General features: G+C 45.0%; 1 protein-coding gene across 6 annotated transcripts in view; it reads left to right on the plus strand.

Moving 5' to 3' along the window:
* HEPHL1 (hephaestin like 1) overlaps positions 1-8766 on the plus strand; it is a 39126-nt gene extending 30360 nt beyond the window's left edge. For 4 of the 6 annotated variants that reach the window (XM_028726073.2, XM_028726070.2, XM_028726072.2 and 1 more), the window contains 5 exons: positions 29-251; positions 3821-3960; positions 4980-5139; positions 5549-5620; positions 6937-8766. In XM_028726073.2, coding sequence (XP_028581906.2) covers positions 29-251; positions 3821-3960; positions 4980-5139; positions 5549-5620; positions 6937-7142 — 801 coding nt within the window. In that variant the 3' untranslated portion in view covers positions 7143-8766. The other 2 variants (XM_028726071.2, XM_028726075.2) reach the window with 2 other exon arrangements.
* Positions 8767-14541: the final 5775 nt, after the last annotated feature.

Below are 14541 nucleotides of genomic sequence, written 5' to 3' on the forward strand. Positions count from 1 at the left end.
CCTGTTTTCCATTTCTCTTTAATTCCAGGATATGTACAGCGGCTTGATCGGGCCACTTATAATTTGCAGAAAAGGAGTCTTAAATGAAAAGGGTTTAAGAACAGACATTGACCGAGAATTTGCCCTTCTGTTCCTGGTCTTTGATGAAAACAGGTCCTGGTATTTGAATGAAAACATTGAGAAATATCTACAGGAGGATCTGAAGGCATTCAACCACACCGATGACTTTGTGGAAGGGAACAATATGCATGGTATGTTGCTGTTGTTGTTTAGTCGTTTAGTCGTGTCTGACTCTTTGTGACCCCATGGACCAGAGCATGCCAGGCCCTCCTGTCTTCCACTGCCACCCATAGTTTGGTCAAACTCATGCTGGTAGCTTCGAGAACACTGTCCAACCATCTCGTCCTCTGTCGTCCCCTTCTCCTTGTGCCCTCCATCTATCCCAACATCAGGGTCTTTTCCAGGGAGTCTTCTCTTCTCGTGAGGTGGCCAAAGTACTGGAGCCTCAGCTTCACGATCTGTCCTTCCAGTGAGCACTCAGGGCTGATTTCCTTCAGAATGGAGAGGTTTTATCTTCTTGCAGTCCATGGGACTCTCAAGAGTCTCCTCCAGCACCATAATTCAAAAGCATCAATTGTTCGGTGACCAGCCTTCTTTATGGTCCAGCTTTCACTTCCATACATCACTACTGGGAAAACCATGGCTTTAACTATACAGACCTTTGTTGGCAAGGTAATGTCTCTGCTTTTTAAGATGCTGTCTAGGTTTGTCATCGCCCTTCTCCCAAGAAGCAGGCGTCTTTTAATTTTGTGAATGCTGTCATCATCTGCAGTGATCATGGAGCCCAAGAAAGTAAAATCTCTCACTGCCTCTACTTCTTCCCCTTCTATTTGCCAGGAGGTGATGGGCCCGATATGTTGTTGAGCATAGGATTATTATTTTAAAATGTTACTTCATGAAACATTCAGGTTTGCTACTGAACAGTTGCACAAGGCAACATGCACTAAGCGGGAATAAATGCAGACATTCAAAGTGCTTCTCTGTTATAGTTCTGTTAGGACTGATGGGGCTGGAGGATAGGCAACACAAATGCTCCCTGCACTTAAGAAAGCATTGTGTCAAGAAGAGGGCACCTCCTGAGGTACTTGCTTTCTGAGTGTGAAAAGTTTTTCAAGCTGGAGAAACATTCAAACAAGGACCGGCGGGTGAAGAGGTAAATAAGAGAGGGGGTTTTCCTTGCAGGGCTTAGAAATGAAAACCTTAATACAAAGAAATGCTTGGAAATAAAAAGCTTTAATCTAAAGCAGGGATGTCCAACTGGTTGATCATGATCTACTGGTTGATCAACATCTGTGGCTGTGGCTCCCTAAAAAAAGCTCAACAATTTTGGTCAATCCAATGGCCAGGTTGAATCCTGACAAGACAGAAGTACTGTTTTTGGGGGACAGGAGGCGGGCAGGTGTGGAGGATTCCCTGCTCCTGAATGGGGTAACTGTGCCCCTGAAGGACCAGGTGCGCAGCCTGGGAGTCATTTTGGACTCACAGCTGTCCATGGAGGCACAGGTCAAATCTGTATCCAGGGCAGCTGTTTACCAGCTCCATCTGGTACATAGGCTGAGACCCTATCTGCCTGCGGACTGCCTCGCCAAAGTGGTGCATGCTCTGGTTATCTCCCGCTTGGACTACTGCAATGCGCTCTACGTGGGACTACCTTTGAAGGTGACCCGGAAACTACAACTAATCCAGAATGCGGCGGCTAGACTGGTGACTGGGAGCAGCCGCCGAGACCATATAACACCGGTCTTGAAAGACCTACATTGGCTCCCAGTATGTTTCCGAGCACAATTCAAAGTGTTGGTGCTGACCTTTAAAGCCCTAAACGGCCTCGGTCCAGTATATCTGAAGGAGCGTCTCCATCCCCATCGTTCTGCGTGGACACTGAGGTCCAGCTCCGAGGGCCTTCTGGTGGTTCCCTCACTGCGAGAGGCCAAGTTACAGGGAACCAGGCAGAGGGCCTTCTCGGTAGTGGCGCCCGCCCTGTGGAACGCCCTCCCATCAGATGTCAAAGCGATAAACAACTACCTGACATTCAGAAGACATCTGAAGGCAGCCCTGATCAGGGAAGTTTTTAATATGTGACATTTTTGTGTATTTTTCATCTTTGTTGGAAGCCGCCCAGAGTGGCTGGGGAAACCCAGCCAGATGGGCGGGGTACAAATAATAAATTATTATTGTTGTTGTTGTTGTTATTATTATTATTATTATTATTATTATTATTATTATTATTATTATTATTATTGGAGTAGATCACAGTCTCTTGAAAGTTGGACATGCCTGATCTAAAGAAATACTTCTTCAACAGGAGTTCCCTGTTGCCTCCTTCCTGCTCTAGCGAAAGCTGATCTGGCAGGTTTGGAAATCCCCTGAAATGGCAAAGCATGTGGTTCAGAGAGTTGCCAGTAGGAGGGAGGAGACCAGAGGAAATCCACAAAGGCAAGGTGTTATCTGGATCCAAGCCAATCATTCTAGCAAGGAGCAGAGGTTTTGAATAATGTACCATATTTTTCCGTGTATAAGACGACCCCTGTTTTTTTAAACCCAAAATTAAGAAATTAAGTTGTTTAGCTTTGGGGGGGGGAGGTCATTTCCACCAATTGCTCACCCACCTGCCCGCCACTGCCGATCGCTTGCCACAGCCACTGCTCATTGCACACCTCACCACAGCCGCCAATTGTCTGCCCGCTCGCCGCCACCAACAGCCCACCTGCCCACTTGCTGCAGCCACCAATCGCCTGCCCAATTGCCGCAGCCAATTGCCAGCAGGCCTTGCTGCAGCCATTAAACACACGCCCCCTCTGCATTCACTATCCATGTACAGTGGTACCTTGGGTTAAGTACTTAATTCATTCCGGAGGTCCGTACTTAACCTGAAACTGTTCTTAACGTGAAGCACCTCTTTAGCTAATGGGGCATCCTGCTGCTGCCGCGCCGCTGGAGCACGATTTCTGTTCTCACCCTGAAGCAAAGTTCTTAACCTGAAGCACACTTTCTGGGTTAGCGGAGTCTGTAACCTGAAGCGTATGAGGAGATTTCACCCCTCCCATATCCAAGAATCTCCTGATGAGTCTGCTGATTCTCCAGAGAGGAGGGACAGTGTTCTGCTCTCTATGTATTCTGCTCCAGCACCACATCAAAGAGTCAGTCAGTCAGTCAGTGTGTCGGAGAGAGAGAGACTGAATGTCAGAGAGAGAGAGTGTGTGATCTCTGTATAGATAAGGTTGCTGCTAAGAGCAGCTGCAGGCACTCAGTGCAGTTCAGCATTTTTCATTGAGACCTCATTTAGCTCTGTATATAGTTGTATAGTATAGTTGTAGATAGAATAAAGAAGATATTCCACAGAGCTGCTCTCCGAGTCGTTTATATGCTCTGCTATACTCTGCTGTGCGACGACTGTCTTCTTGTGGAAGTGAATTCGGTGCTCACAACTCTAAGCTGTGAGTCCACAGCACTTTGACCTGTTCCTGTGCAGAAGGTGGTCTCTGGAAGTGCTACCCAGCTCGCCTAGCCCAGTCGGGGCTGAAGTGGATGAGTCCAGTTGGTGGCACTGGCTCAGGGGCGATGCTGACAGCGTATGTAACCTGAAGCGTATGTAACCCGAGGTACCACTGTATAAGACAACACCCAATTTTTGCCTTTTTTTTTTAGCAAAAAGCATTGTCTTATACACAGAAAAATACAGTATATATCTGATTTTAATTTGCAGTGGAGCACACTGATAAACCTGCATGCCTCTGCAAACTTTGCAAATCTCTCCCTTCAGCAATCAATGGAAAGATCTATGACAATCTCCATGGGCTAACGATGAACAAAGGGGAAAACACCAACTGGTACCTGATTGGAATGGGAAATGAAATTGACCTTCATACTGTCCATTTCCATGGAGAGAGCTTTCTGTTCAAGGTTGGTATAAGCAAAATAGAACCATTTGCATTGTGACAAATAACTTAAATAGAAAACATTAGCTTTCGGGGGGGGGGGGAATTATTGCAAACAAACCACATGTGCATGCACATCCTATACCAGCAGGAAATTAGTAGGTCACAATTAGTAAAAAGAGGTAAAGCATTTTGGTCATGCTGCTACAATTAGCTCCTTTTCCATAAGCACAAGGCACTTGGATTATATCCTATTAATGCCTGAAGAGTGATACATAGGTGGAGGGTGCTTCTGTAAGTAAATCCCTTTGGTGGATTAGAATATATATATTCTAATCTGTGGGTGTATATCTTCCACATAGATGAGAATTCATATCTCCAACCATTTACTTTGTGCTGCTGGCAAAACTGCAGACAAAAATATGCTAAAATGCAGCTGAATTTTCATGAGAACTTTAAAAATAAATAAATTGCAGACTGATATGGAGATGTGGAAAATTGAATTAAAAAAAAATAAGATAAACAAAAATGGACATATTTGCCCATACTCAAATGAGGGGGAGGGGGAACTTCTTCTTCTTCTTTATCTTCTCAGAGTTTCAAAAAGCAAACAAAACAGAGGGTATGATTCTGCCAAGCTAAGCACTTCAATGTCCCCCCTTTTTTTAAGGAAGGGGAGGTGGGGAGAGAAAGAGTGTTAAGCATGTGGTTCTCTTCCCCCACTGAAATAAGAGATTTCATAGCCACATACCCCCAAAAATTGTTTGCAATAATCACAGAGGATCCCCATATGGCTGTTTCTGCATGGTGACTGGGTGGCCAGAACATACCATTTGGGCCACACTGCCCAAAGAGCTTCATAAGAATGCCCTCTGATCATCTGATCAGCACAGTCACCTTTCAGACCGGAATGTTTCTAGTAATTTGGAATTTCTACAGCAGGAAATCCCAAAAGCTCCTAAAAGCAGAGGGTGAGCTACCGGTACTTTTACCACCTAGGGATAAGCTTTGAATTTACTCAATGCTCTCCTGTCTTTGCTACAGAAGGATCACAATCACAGAGGAGATGTCTATGACCTCTTCCCTGGGACGTTTCAGACTGTTGAACTTGTAGCGTTCAATCCTGGGACATGGCTTCTGCACTGCCATGTTCACGATCACATCCATGCTGGGATGGAGACAACTTACACTATTGTTGAATCAGGTAAGGTTGCTTTGTAACATGGGTTTGGGTAGCTTATGCACCCAAGTAGTCACAGAACATGAGAACATGAGAAAAGCCTCGTTGGAAAGCCCACTTAGTCCCGCACCCTGATCTCACAGTGGCCAACCAGCTGTTCTTATTGTTGTTAACCCACACACGTGGGTCTCTAGAGTATTAAACCTAATTAATATATCCTCTTACCAATTCCCGTCAGTAATCACAGGCTCCTGGTTTGGATAAAGGAGCAAACTGTGGTTAATTGAGGACTCCAACATTGCTTTTATTTCCTTCGCTCAGATTAATATATCCTCTTACCAATTCCCGTCAGTAATCATAGGCTCCTGGTTAGGAATAAGGAAGAAACTGGTTAATTGAGGACTCCAACGTTGCTTTTATTTCCTTTGCTCAGATGGTGTGGGACATGGAGTCACAACCACGAAATATGATACATTTACAGTCAATGGCAAGAAGACTGGAGAAGGTATGACTTTGGGCTGCTTCACATTTCATGGAGCAAACCCAGGTTTGCCGCAAAAAGGACATTCAAGAGGCCAGACCGGGTTCCATAATGAGTGCGTGTGTACGAGGCTCATGTTTAGAAGCATGCATTTGCCCCCACTTCTTGTTCATGCTTTCCATATTCAATTTATACATTTAGGATGGGAGCACAGGACCCTGCTTTATACTGAGAGCTCATCTACACTTTGGTTTGCTCCACTGCTTTCCCACGGGAAAGCATGTGGTTGAGAGCTGAATTGGAATAAGGCAACTGGGATTTTCGCGGATTGCTGTTCATTCTGATTTAGCAATGAAGAGTGGGTTTTCCATGGGAAAGCAGTGGGTCAAAGGCAAAACTGCTCAGACCCATGCTCTCTAGGCACAGGACAAGCAGAAGTGTGGGCTATCCCCAGGTCCAACCACTGCTCTGTGTAGCTCAGTATTGGCTACACCAGGGTTTCCCAAACTTGGGTCGCCAACAGGTTTTTTGGACTACAACTCCCATCATCCCTGGCCACTAGTTCTGGTAGCTAGGGATGATGGGAATCGTAGTCCAACAACAGAAGAAGAAGAAGAAGAAGAAGAAGAAGAAGAAGAAGAAGAAGGGGAGGAGGAGGAGGAGTTTGGATTTGATATCCCGCCTTTCACTCCCTTTAAGGAGTCTCAAAGCGGCTAACATTTTCCTTTCCCTTCCTCCCCCACAACAAACACTCTGTGGGGTGAGTGGGGCTGAGAGACTTCAAAGAAGTGTGACTAGCCCAAGGTCACCCAGCAGCTGCATGTGGAGGAGCGGGGAATCGAACCCAGTTCACCAGATTACGAGTCCACCGCTCTTAACCACTACACCACACTGGCTCTCAACAGCTGGAGATCCAAGTTTGAGATACCCTGTTCTACACTAAGGTTGCCCATTCACGCTTTTAATTGTCCCATAATTTCGAGTCATGGGTCCAGGCGGTAAACAGTGGGTTTTCCCAGGGAAACCAAAGGGGCCGGAAAAAACCTTCTTGGACCCATGACTTAAAATCACAGGACAAACAAACGTATGGATGGGCCCAGACTGACAGCAACCTTTCAGGGTTTCAGGAAGGACCTACCTGCTGAGCTTTGAACCTGGGACCTTCTACATGCAAGATCTACCCCTGAGCTACAGCCCTTCCCCAACTAAAAGGGGAAGATGTACAACTAAAAGCAAAATGTGTCAATCAGCCCACAGTGGGGTTTGTTTGTTTTTTATTTAGTTGACGTTTCCCTTCCAGGGGAAGGAATACATGTCTCACAAATGCCTTTCTCTTTCAGCAGGTAAAGGCAGAGCAGGAATAGAATTCTTGGGGAAAACTCTGGACCCAGAAGAAGCCAACTCGGTGCTCAAAGCTCTTTTTATCACTGGACTTGTTCTGTTGGTAGCTCTCTTGGTCCTTATTCTCGTCGTTGCTTGCCAGAAGAAAAAGGCCCGTTATAGAGCCATAGGTCACAAATGCGATCTTCCAATGGAGTCCTTCTGATCTGACTGAACATGGCTTCCTTGTCAGGAATGTTGATGGTGCCTTTTGAGGTGAGAGGAAACGCTGACACACATGGCCGCTTCCAGACGACCAGTTTATTTATCATTCTTCCCGATGTGTTCCCACAAAGTTCACGGGGAGGTTAGCCCGTGTTAGCTAACCCTCCCATGTCCCTGGTTTCCAGGGAGGTTGTGCACACTTGCATGAAGCAAGTGTTATCCCACATTTTACAGTGCGTTTCCTCACCACTTTCCTAACTGCAAAAAGTCCAGTTTGGGTGGGTATGGGGGAGAAGGTTTGTTGTTCAGGAACTCCAAGTCCGTTTTAATCGCACAACCCTAATATGCCGATATGTGACTGAATCCCACCCCGAAATAGCGACAGTCCGGAAGCATCCATGTATGTTACACAGAGCGAAACTACAGCAGCTACTACTACGGTGCAATAATTCTGAGCGGACTTGTAATTGGAATAAAACTAGGAATGATTTGGGGCACTCCCTTCTTGCCACATAGAACTTATTTCAAAGCAGGCGCCAGAACATCTCGGATTTGAGTTAGGTCTGAAAGGGATATGAATTGGACCCTGTGAAGATACACACCTGAGCCAGAATCTAAATGAATTCTTCAAGCAACTAAAGGACACATATGAGAAATGAATCGGCTTGGCTGTTCTGTTTTTATTTTATTGTTTAATATTAGCTTCATTTGTCTGGCCGCCCAGTAACTCATGTTCTCTAGAAAGCCCACAAAGATGAAAAGGACAAAATACAATCTTAACAATATACCGTATTTTTCGCTCTATAAGACTCACTTTTTCCCTCCTAAAAAGTAAGGGGAAATGTGTGTGCATCTTATGGAGCGAATGCAGGCTGCGCAGCTATCCCAGAAGCCAGAACAGCAAGAGGGATTGCTACTTTCACTGCGCAGCGATCCCTCTTGCTGTTCTGGCTTCTGAGATTCAGAATATTTTTTTTTCTTGTTTTCCTCCTCCAAAAACTAGGTGCTTCTTGTGGTCTGGTGCGTCTTATAGAGCGAAAAATATGGTAATGTAAAATAACAATCCATGCAAGTGCTGCTATCAGCCCACTTTGTTGTTGTTGATGTTGTTGTTTAGTCATTTAGTCGTGTCCGACTCTTCGTGACCCCATGGACCAGAGCACGCCAGGCACTCCTGTCTTCCACTGCCTCCCACAGTTTGGTCAAACTCATGCTGGTAGCTTTGAGAACACTGTCCAACCATCTCATCCTCTGTCGTCCCCTTCTCCTTGTGCCCTCCATCTTTCCCAACATCAGGGTCTTTTCCAGGGAGTCGGCTCTTCTCATGAGGTAGCCAAAGTATTGGAACCTCAGCTTCAGGATCTGTCCTTCCAGTGAGAACTCAGGGCTGATTTCCTTAAGAATCTGCCCACTACCTATGTGCAAATTCACTTATGCGAATGTAAAGAATTGTGCCCAAACTCTTTGGCTAATTAAACCATCTTTGGCCTTTTAAACGTGGAGGAGGCAGGGATGTTGCTTTTGTTTGTTACTGTGTGCTATGTATTTTTGTGTTTTTATATTGTAAACTGCCCTGTGACCCTCAGATGGCAGGCCGTATATAAAAATAAAATAAATCGAGACATTCTGAGCAAATAAAAAGGCGTTCCTCTGGTGCCAAAAAGACTGCAAGAATTGTGCCAGATGGTCTCCTCCCACAACCAGGGTGCCACCACTGGGAAGGACCTCTCTCTAACTGCCAACAGCCTCACTTGGCAGCAGCCCTAGGATCAGGGCCCCTGATGAGGATTGTAAGGTTCAAGCAGGTAGGTATGGGAGAAGGCAGTTGGTTCCAAGGAATTCGGGGCTTTATTGTTTTAAACCAGAACCTTAAGTTAGAAACTGACTGGGAGCAGCTGGTAAAGCAATTGCATAATATGACCAAAATGCCCACTTCTAGTTAATAGTCTTGCCACCCTGTTCTGGACCAGGTACAGTTTCCAGACCATTTTTAAAGGGAACTCCATGTTCAGTGCATTGCAGTGGTCTAAGCAGCAGGCTACCAAAGATGCATAGAATAACTATGGCCAAGCTTTTGTTGTTGTTTGTTGTTTAGTCGTTTAGTTGTGTCCGACTCTTCGTGACCCCATGGACCAGAGCACGCCAGGCACCTCTGTCCTCCACTACCTCCTGCAGTTTGGTCAAACTCATGCTGGTCACTTCGAGAACACTGTCCAACCATCTCGTCCTCTGTCGTCCCCTTCTCCTTGTGCCCTCCATCTTTCCCAGCATCAGTGTCTTCTCCAGGGAGTCTTCTCTTCTCATGAGGTGGCCAAAGTACTGGAGCCTCAGCTTCACGATCTGTCCTTCCAGTGAGCACTCAGGGCTGATTTCCTTCAGAATGGATGCATTTGATCTTCTTGCAGTCCATGGGACTCTCAAGAGTCTTCTCCAGCACCATAATTCAAAAGCATCAATTCTTCGGCGATCAGCCTTCTTTATGGTCCAGCTCTCACTTCCATACATCACTACTGGGAAGACTATGGCTTTAAAGCCATGGCAAGCTTACCTCCATCCAAGTATAGTCTCAGCTGGTGCATCAGCAGATGCTGATGAAATCTGCTTTGAGCCACAGAGGGCACTTGAACCACTAAGGATGGTGCTCGATAAAGAGGCAGACCCAGACACGATCCTTTAGGGGGAATGCGCCCTCATCCAGAACTGGTGAGTGGGCAGTCCATCTACCCAGTGCGGCGACATGCTGCTTGGATTGTCTCAGTTTGTTCACCTTCATTCAGTCCATTGGTGCACCTAAGCACTAAGTATACCTACAGCCTTACCTAACTCTGGCGAAATAAATGTCATCTGCATTCTAGTTGTGTCTCAGATCAAATATATGGATGGTGTCTCCTAGCGGTTTCATGTTGGTGTCAAAGCAAAACTATCAAGGGGGCAAGCACAAGTTCACCAGCACCGCTTTGGGGAATTTACCATCCAAATAGGAGCAGCACCATTGCAAAGCAGTGGCTCTAAACATCCAACTTGGACAGCCTGTGCAGAGGGGTGTCATGGTCAATGGGGGTAAAAGACCCAGGAGAATTAAGAGGGTCACTGAGCTCCATATTTACTTTAGACTAGCCTAGAGAGCTCAGTTGACTAGAGCTTGGCGCTGATAATGCCAAGGTTGCAAGTTCCATCCCTGTATGTGACGGCTGCATAGTCCTTCATTGCAGGGGGTTTGATCCTTAGGGTCCCTTCCAACCTACAATTCTATGATTCTACTCAAGAATGGGTGTTTTTCCAAGCTTATTTATTGTATTAAGCAAAGTGGGGGATGAGAGTCAGTGTCTAGTAGACAATACGGTGTTGGACTTGGCCCAGAAAGTTGTCCCTCTCATGCCAAAAAATGTAACATTTTTATATGTAACTGTATTTTTGTAATACATATTGTTTAAGTTGTCTATCGTTGCTTCAGTTTTTTTTGTGCATCGCTTAGAGATAATATTAAGCGGTACAGAAATTAAAGAATCAATAAAGTTCACTGGGTAGCCTCTAGGGAAAACTGTTTGCTGTCTTTTACTTCACCAAACTATTGTGAGTATAAAATAGGATATCCCCATATAGGCTATCCTGAGTTCCTCAGAGGAAGGGCAAACATACAAATGTGGCAAATGGTGTGCTCGCTTACTAAAGAAATTAACTAATTTTATGAATGCAGCTACTGCTTATTATAATTTCTTACTTTTGCCGTGCTTTTAATCTAAAGTGGTCAGTTAAAACAATGGGCCAGCTCAGACCCAAGAGAACTGTGCTTAGTTCTGAAACCACAGATTGATCTAAACTGCAGTTAGTGCAAACCACAGTTCCCCGTATTTGGGTGTAACAAAGAACTGTGCTTTGTTCAAAAGCAGAATATAGAAGCACAGGTATGAAGGAGGCTAATACGGACTGATCCTTGAAATGGCAAACTAAGGTCTGCTGTTGCAACACTGAACTAACCCAATAATATCTTTTTGGCTTCTTAATAGTAGTGAAATGGTTCCATATAGAGACATTGTGATGGGCAACTAACAATAGCATTTTCAGGTTGCTAAAGGCCGTGTAAGAGCAGCAGCATGATCTTTGATGTGAACCCTCATCCTAATATTAGTAAACAAATTCCAAAATTCTGTTTCACCAGAAATGGCAGCTGGGCAAACAAAATTAGTTTGTACACCTAGGGCAATAATACTTTTCATCTCTCTTGAAAGCTGTTGTCTGTTGCCAGTTTGTTCAAAGTATCAGGAAGTGGCTTTAATTACTGGTTTTGCTGCTTCTTCTTTGGTGATCACACATAGCTGAGTAAGATTGTCTTCCATGAACACGGTCTTAACAGTGAGTCCATAAGTGACTGTGGAGGCCAATTCTGGATCCACATGTCCTTCCACAGTGGGGACATTGGTTTCCGGGAGGGAGCTGGTCATGGTATGGATTTGCCATACTTATCATGACAAGTAGAATCATTCAGTTCTGTCTCACTCCTCATGAGAACCTGTTGCAAAAGCCTTTTTCAAGGGGGTCAGTCTTAAACAGGGGTCAGCAAGGTTTATCTTGCCTGGGTCGGATTGGTCCCACAGAGGGATCCCCAGATTGCGGGCATGTGTGATTGCGTGTGTCCACAATTTCTGGCGTCTGTGCATGCACAGATGCGATTTTCAACATCTGCCTCTGCGCAGATGCGATTTTCAGCGCTGCAGAAGCGAGTCCCTGTGCTGTGCTGCGCTGCGTGAGCGGGAAGCTCAATTCGTTCGTGGCTTGTGGGCCGGTTAAACAACCTCTGCCAGCCGCTTCCGGTCCATGGGCCTTAGGTTGCTGACCTGGTCTTAGACCTAAATGGCCCTTCTATTTTTCTATTCTGTAAAGCATTTTATCAGAATGTGTAAAGGTAAAGGGACCCCTGACCATTAGGTCCATTCGTGGCCGACTCTGGTGTTACAGCACTCATCTCGCTTTATTGGCCGAGGGAGCCGGCGTACAGCTTCCGGGTCATGTGGCCAGCATGACTAAGCTGCTTCTGGTGAACCAGAGCAGCACACAGAAAGGCCGTTTACCTTTCCACCAGAGCGGTACCTATTTATCTACTTGCACTTTGACGTGCTTTTGAACTGCTAGGTTGGTAGGAGCAGGGACCGAGCAACGGAAGTTCACCCCGTCACGGGGATTCAAACCGCTGACCTTCTGATCAGCAAGTCCTAGGCTCTGCGGTTTAATCCACAGCGCCACCCGTGTCCCCTTAATGGCCCTTCTATTTTTCTATTCTGTGAAGCATTTTATTGGAGTGTGTACCTTTCTCCATTTATCCCAGTTTGTTGTAAATCAATAAAGTTAGTTCACTTTATTTGTGCTAGTTTTTTTGTGCTAGCTTTTTTACGACAAGCCACTGAATTAATCAACAGGCCACTCAAAGCATTATCAAAACTCTGGAGAGATGTGGATTGCTTTGGCTACTTCAAACCCATTTTCACAGATACACCCCAGCCACAGTTAAGTACCAGACTTTCCACTGGCATATAGTTATGCTATTTAGATATTATTATTTCTTTAACCAATCATTTCCTTGTATAGAGTGCTCTGCAAAAAGCTGAAAATTAGTTTGCTCTTCCATTCCATCCAATTTAAGACACCAGTGCAACTGAAAAACTTTGTTCAAGCTTCCATTTTTCTCTAACGAGGGCAATTCAGTACAGAGTTTCAGATTGCCAGTTTGCATCTGGTATGGCTTCGGCACTGAAATGAAAGTAAGCAATAAACAAAGACGGAGTACATTTAAATCACAAATCACTAGTAAGTGGTCTTGAGATGGGTAAAATTCAAAGCAATGTTTTGTTCCATTACTGCTAGGACAGCATCAGATGGTGTGTGTGCTTTTACAAAACGGTTAAGTGCTTCTACAGATTTTAAAGCGCTAAACAGCATAAATAAAGCTGAATATGTTAAGCACTTTGGGGGGGTGGGGTTGTGTAATTTATGTCAGAATGGAACTGTAAACGTAGCAGTAGTTCTAACAACAATCAGTGGTAGTGGTCAGTGGATTTAAATTTTATGAATTCTCCCATGTTTTTCAAAAAATTATTCTTGCAATCATTAAAAAGGGGTAAAAAAGCAGTAGGTCAGAGCCAAAGGTTTTCTTCCACCAAATAAATTAGTTTTCCTCCTATTATTATTATTACTATTTTATAGAAAAAGAGGTGCCGGAATTCACCATAAATGCCTCCCTGGTTCTCTTATAATGGCAATGGTGCCCAACTGTTCCAAGCGCCCTTCCTTACTGAAAGTGTGTTGTTGTTTACTAAATATATATTCCATCCTTCAGCCCAAAGGTTCCTGGGAAATATGCAAAACAACAGGGGGGTGATCTGCAACTACAAAGGAGGTCTATGTCCAGTGCTGGCACCCAGTTTCACAGTGCCCTAAAGAGGCACACCTGCAACCGACTTCAGAAGTTTTTAGACGCCATGCTCACATTTGAAAGGCAGCAAGGGGAATCCCTCCCCATCGCATTGCCATGCAGACCAAAGAAGGAGCAGGGATGTCATTTTTTATAATACAGTGGTACCTTGGGTTACAGACGCTTCAGGTTACAGACTCCGCTAACCCAGAAATAGTACCTCGGGTTAAGAACTTTGCTTCAGGATGAGAACAAAAATTGCATGGCGGCAGTGGGAGGCCCCATTAGCTAAAGTGTTACCTCAGGTTAAGAACAGTTTCAGGTTAGGAACGGACCTCCAGAACGAATTAAGTTCTTAACCCGAGGTACCACTGTAATATTTTATTCTTTTTTCCATATAGAAAATTGCATTTGTTACATTGTCTTCACCTGGTGCCCTTTACCTGATTTGTTTCCCAGGCCAAATTCCAAATCACTTCGGCCCATCCTCTGCACGTGGCACGGTGATTATCAGAATTGTACACACCTCAGCTTGACCATGGCTTCTGTTTTCAGATGTGGCGGGAGCTGGTTTGAGGGAAAGCTCATCAAAACATCTCTCAAACAGCTGCAGAATACCTGTGGGTTGCGGCTAACACCACATTTCATTATACACCTTTGGGCGCCAGGCAAAAATGTTCCTTTTTAACCAGGCCTTTGGTTGACCTGATTGACATCCTAAACTCTTTTAAAATGTGGCTCTTTTGGGGGGGGGGGCTGTTATTGGGTTAAGGTTATTATTTTGATTTTGTGATCTTTAACAGATTGCGGATGGATCTGAGCTAATTCCTTATCCCGGTTACAGTGGTACCTCGGGTTAAGAACTTAATTTGTTCCGGAGGTCCGTTCTTAAACTGAAACTGTTCTTAACCTGAAGCACCACTTTAGCTAATGGGGCCTCCCGTTGCCGCCGCACCACCGCTGCTGCACGATTTCTGTTCACATCCTGAAGCAA

This window comes from Podarcis muralis, chromosome 4 (assembly GCF_964188315.1).
Source record: "Podarcis muralis chromosome 4, rPodMur119.hap1.1, whole genome shotgun sequence".
Classification (NCBI taxonomy): Eukaryota; Metazoa; Chordata; class Lepidosauria; order Squamata; family Lacertidae; genus Podarcis; species Podarcis muralis.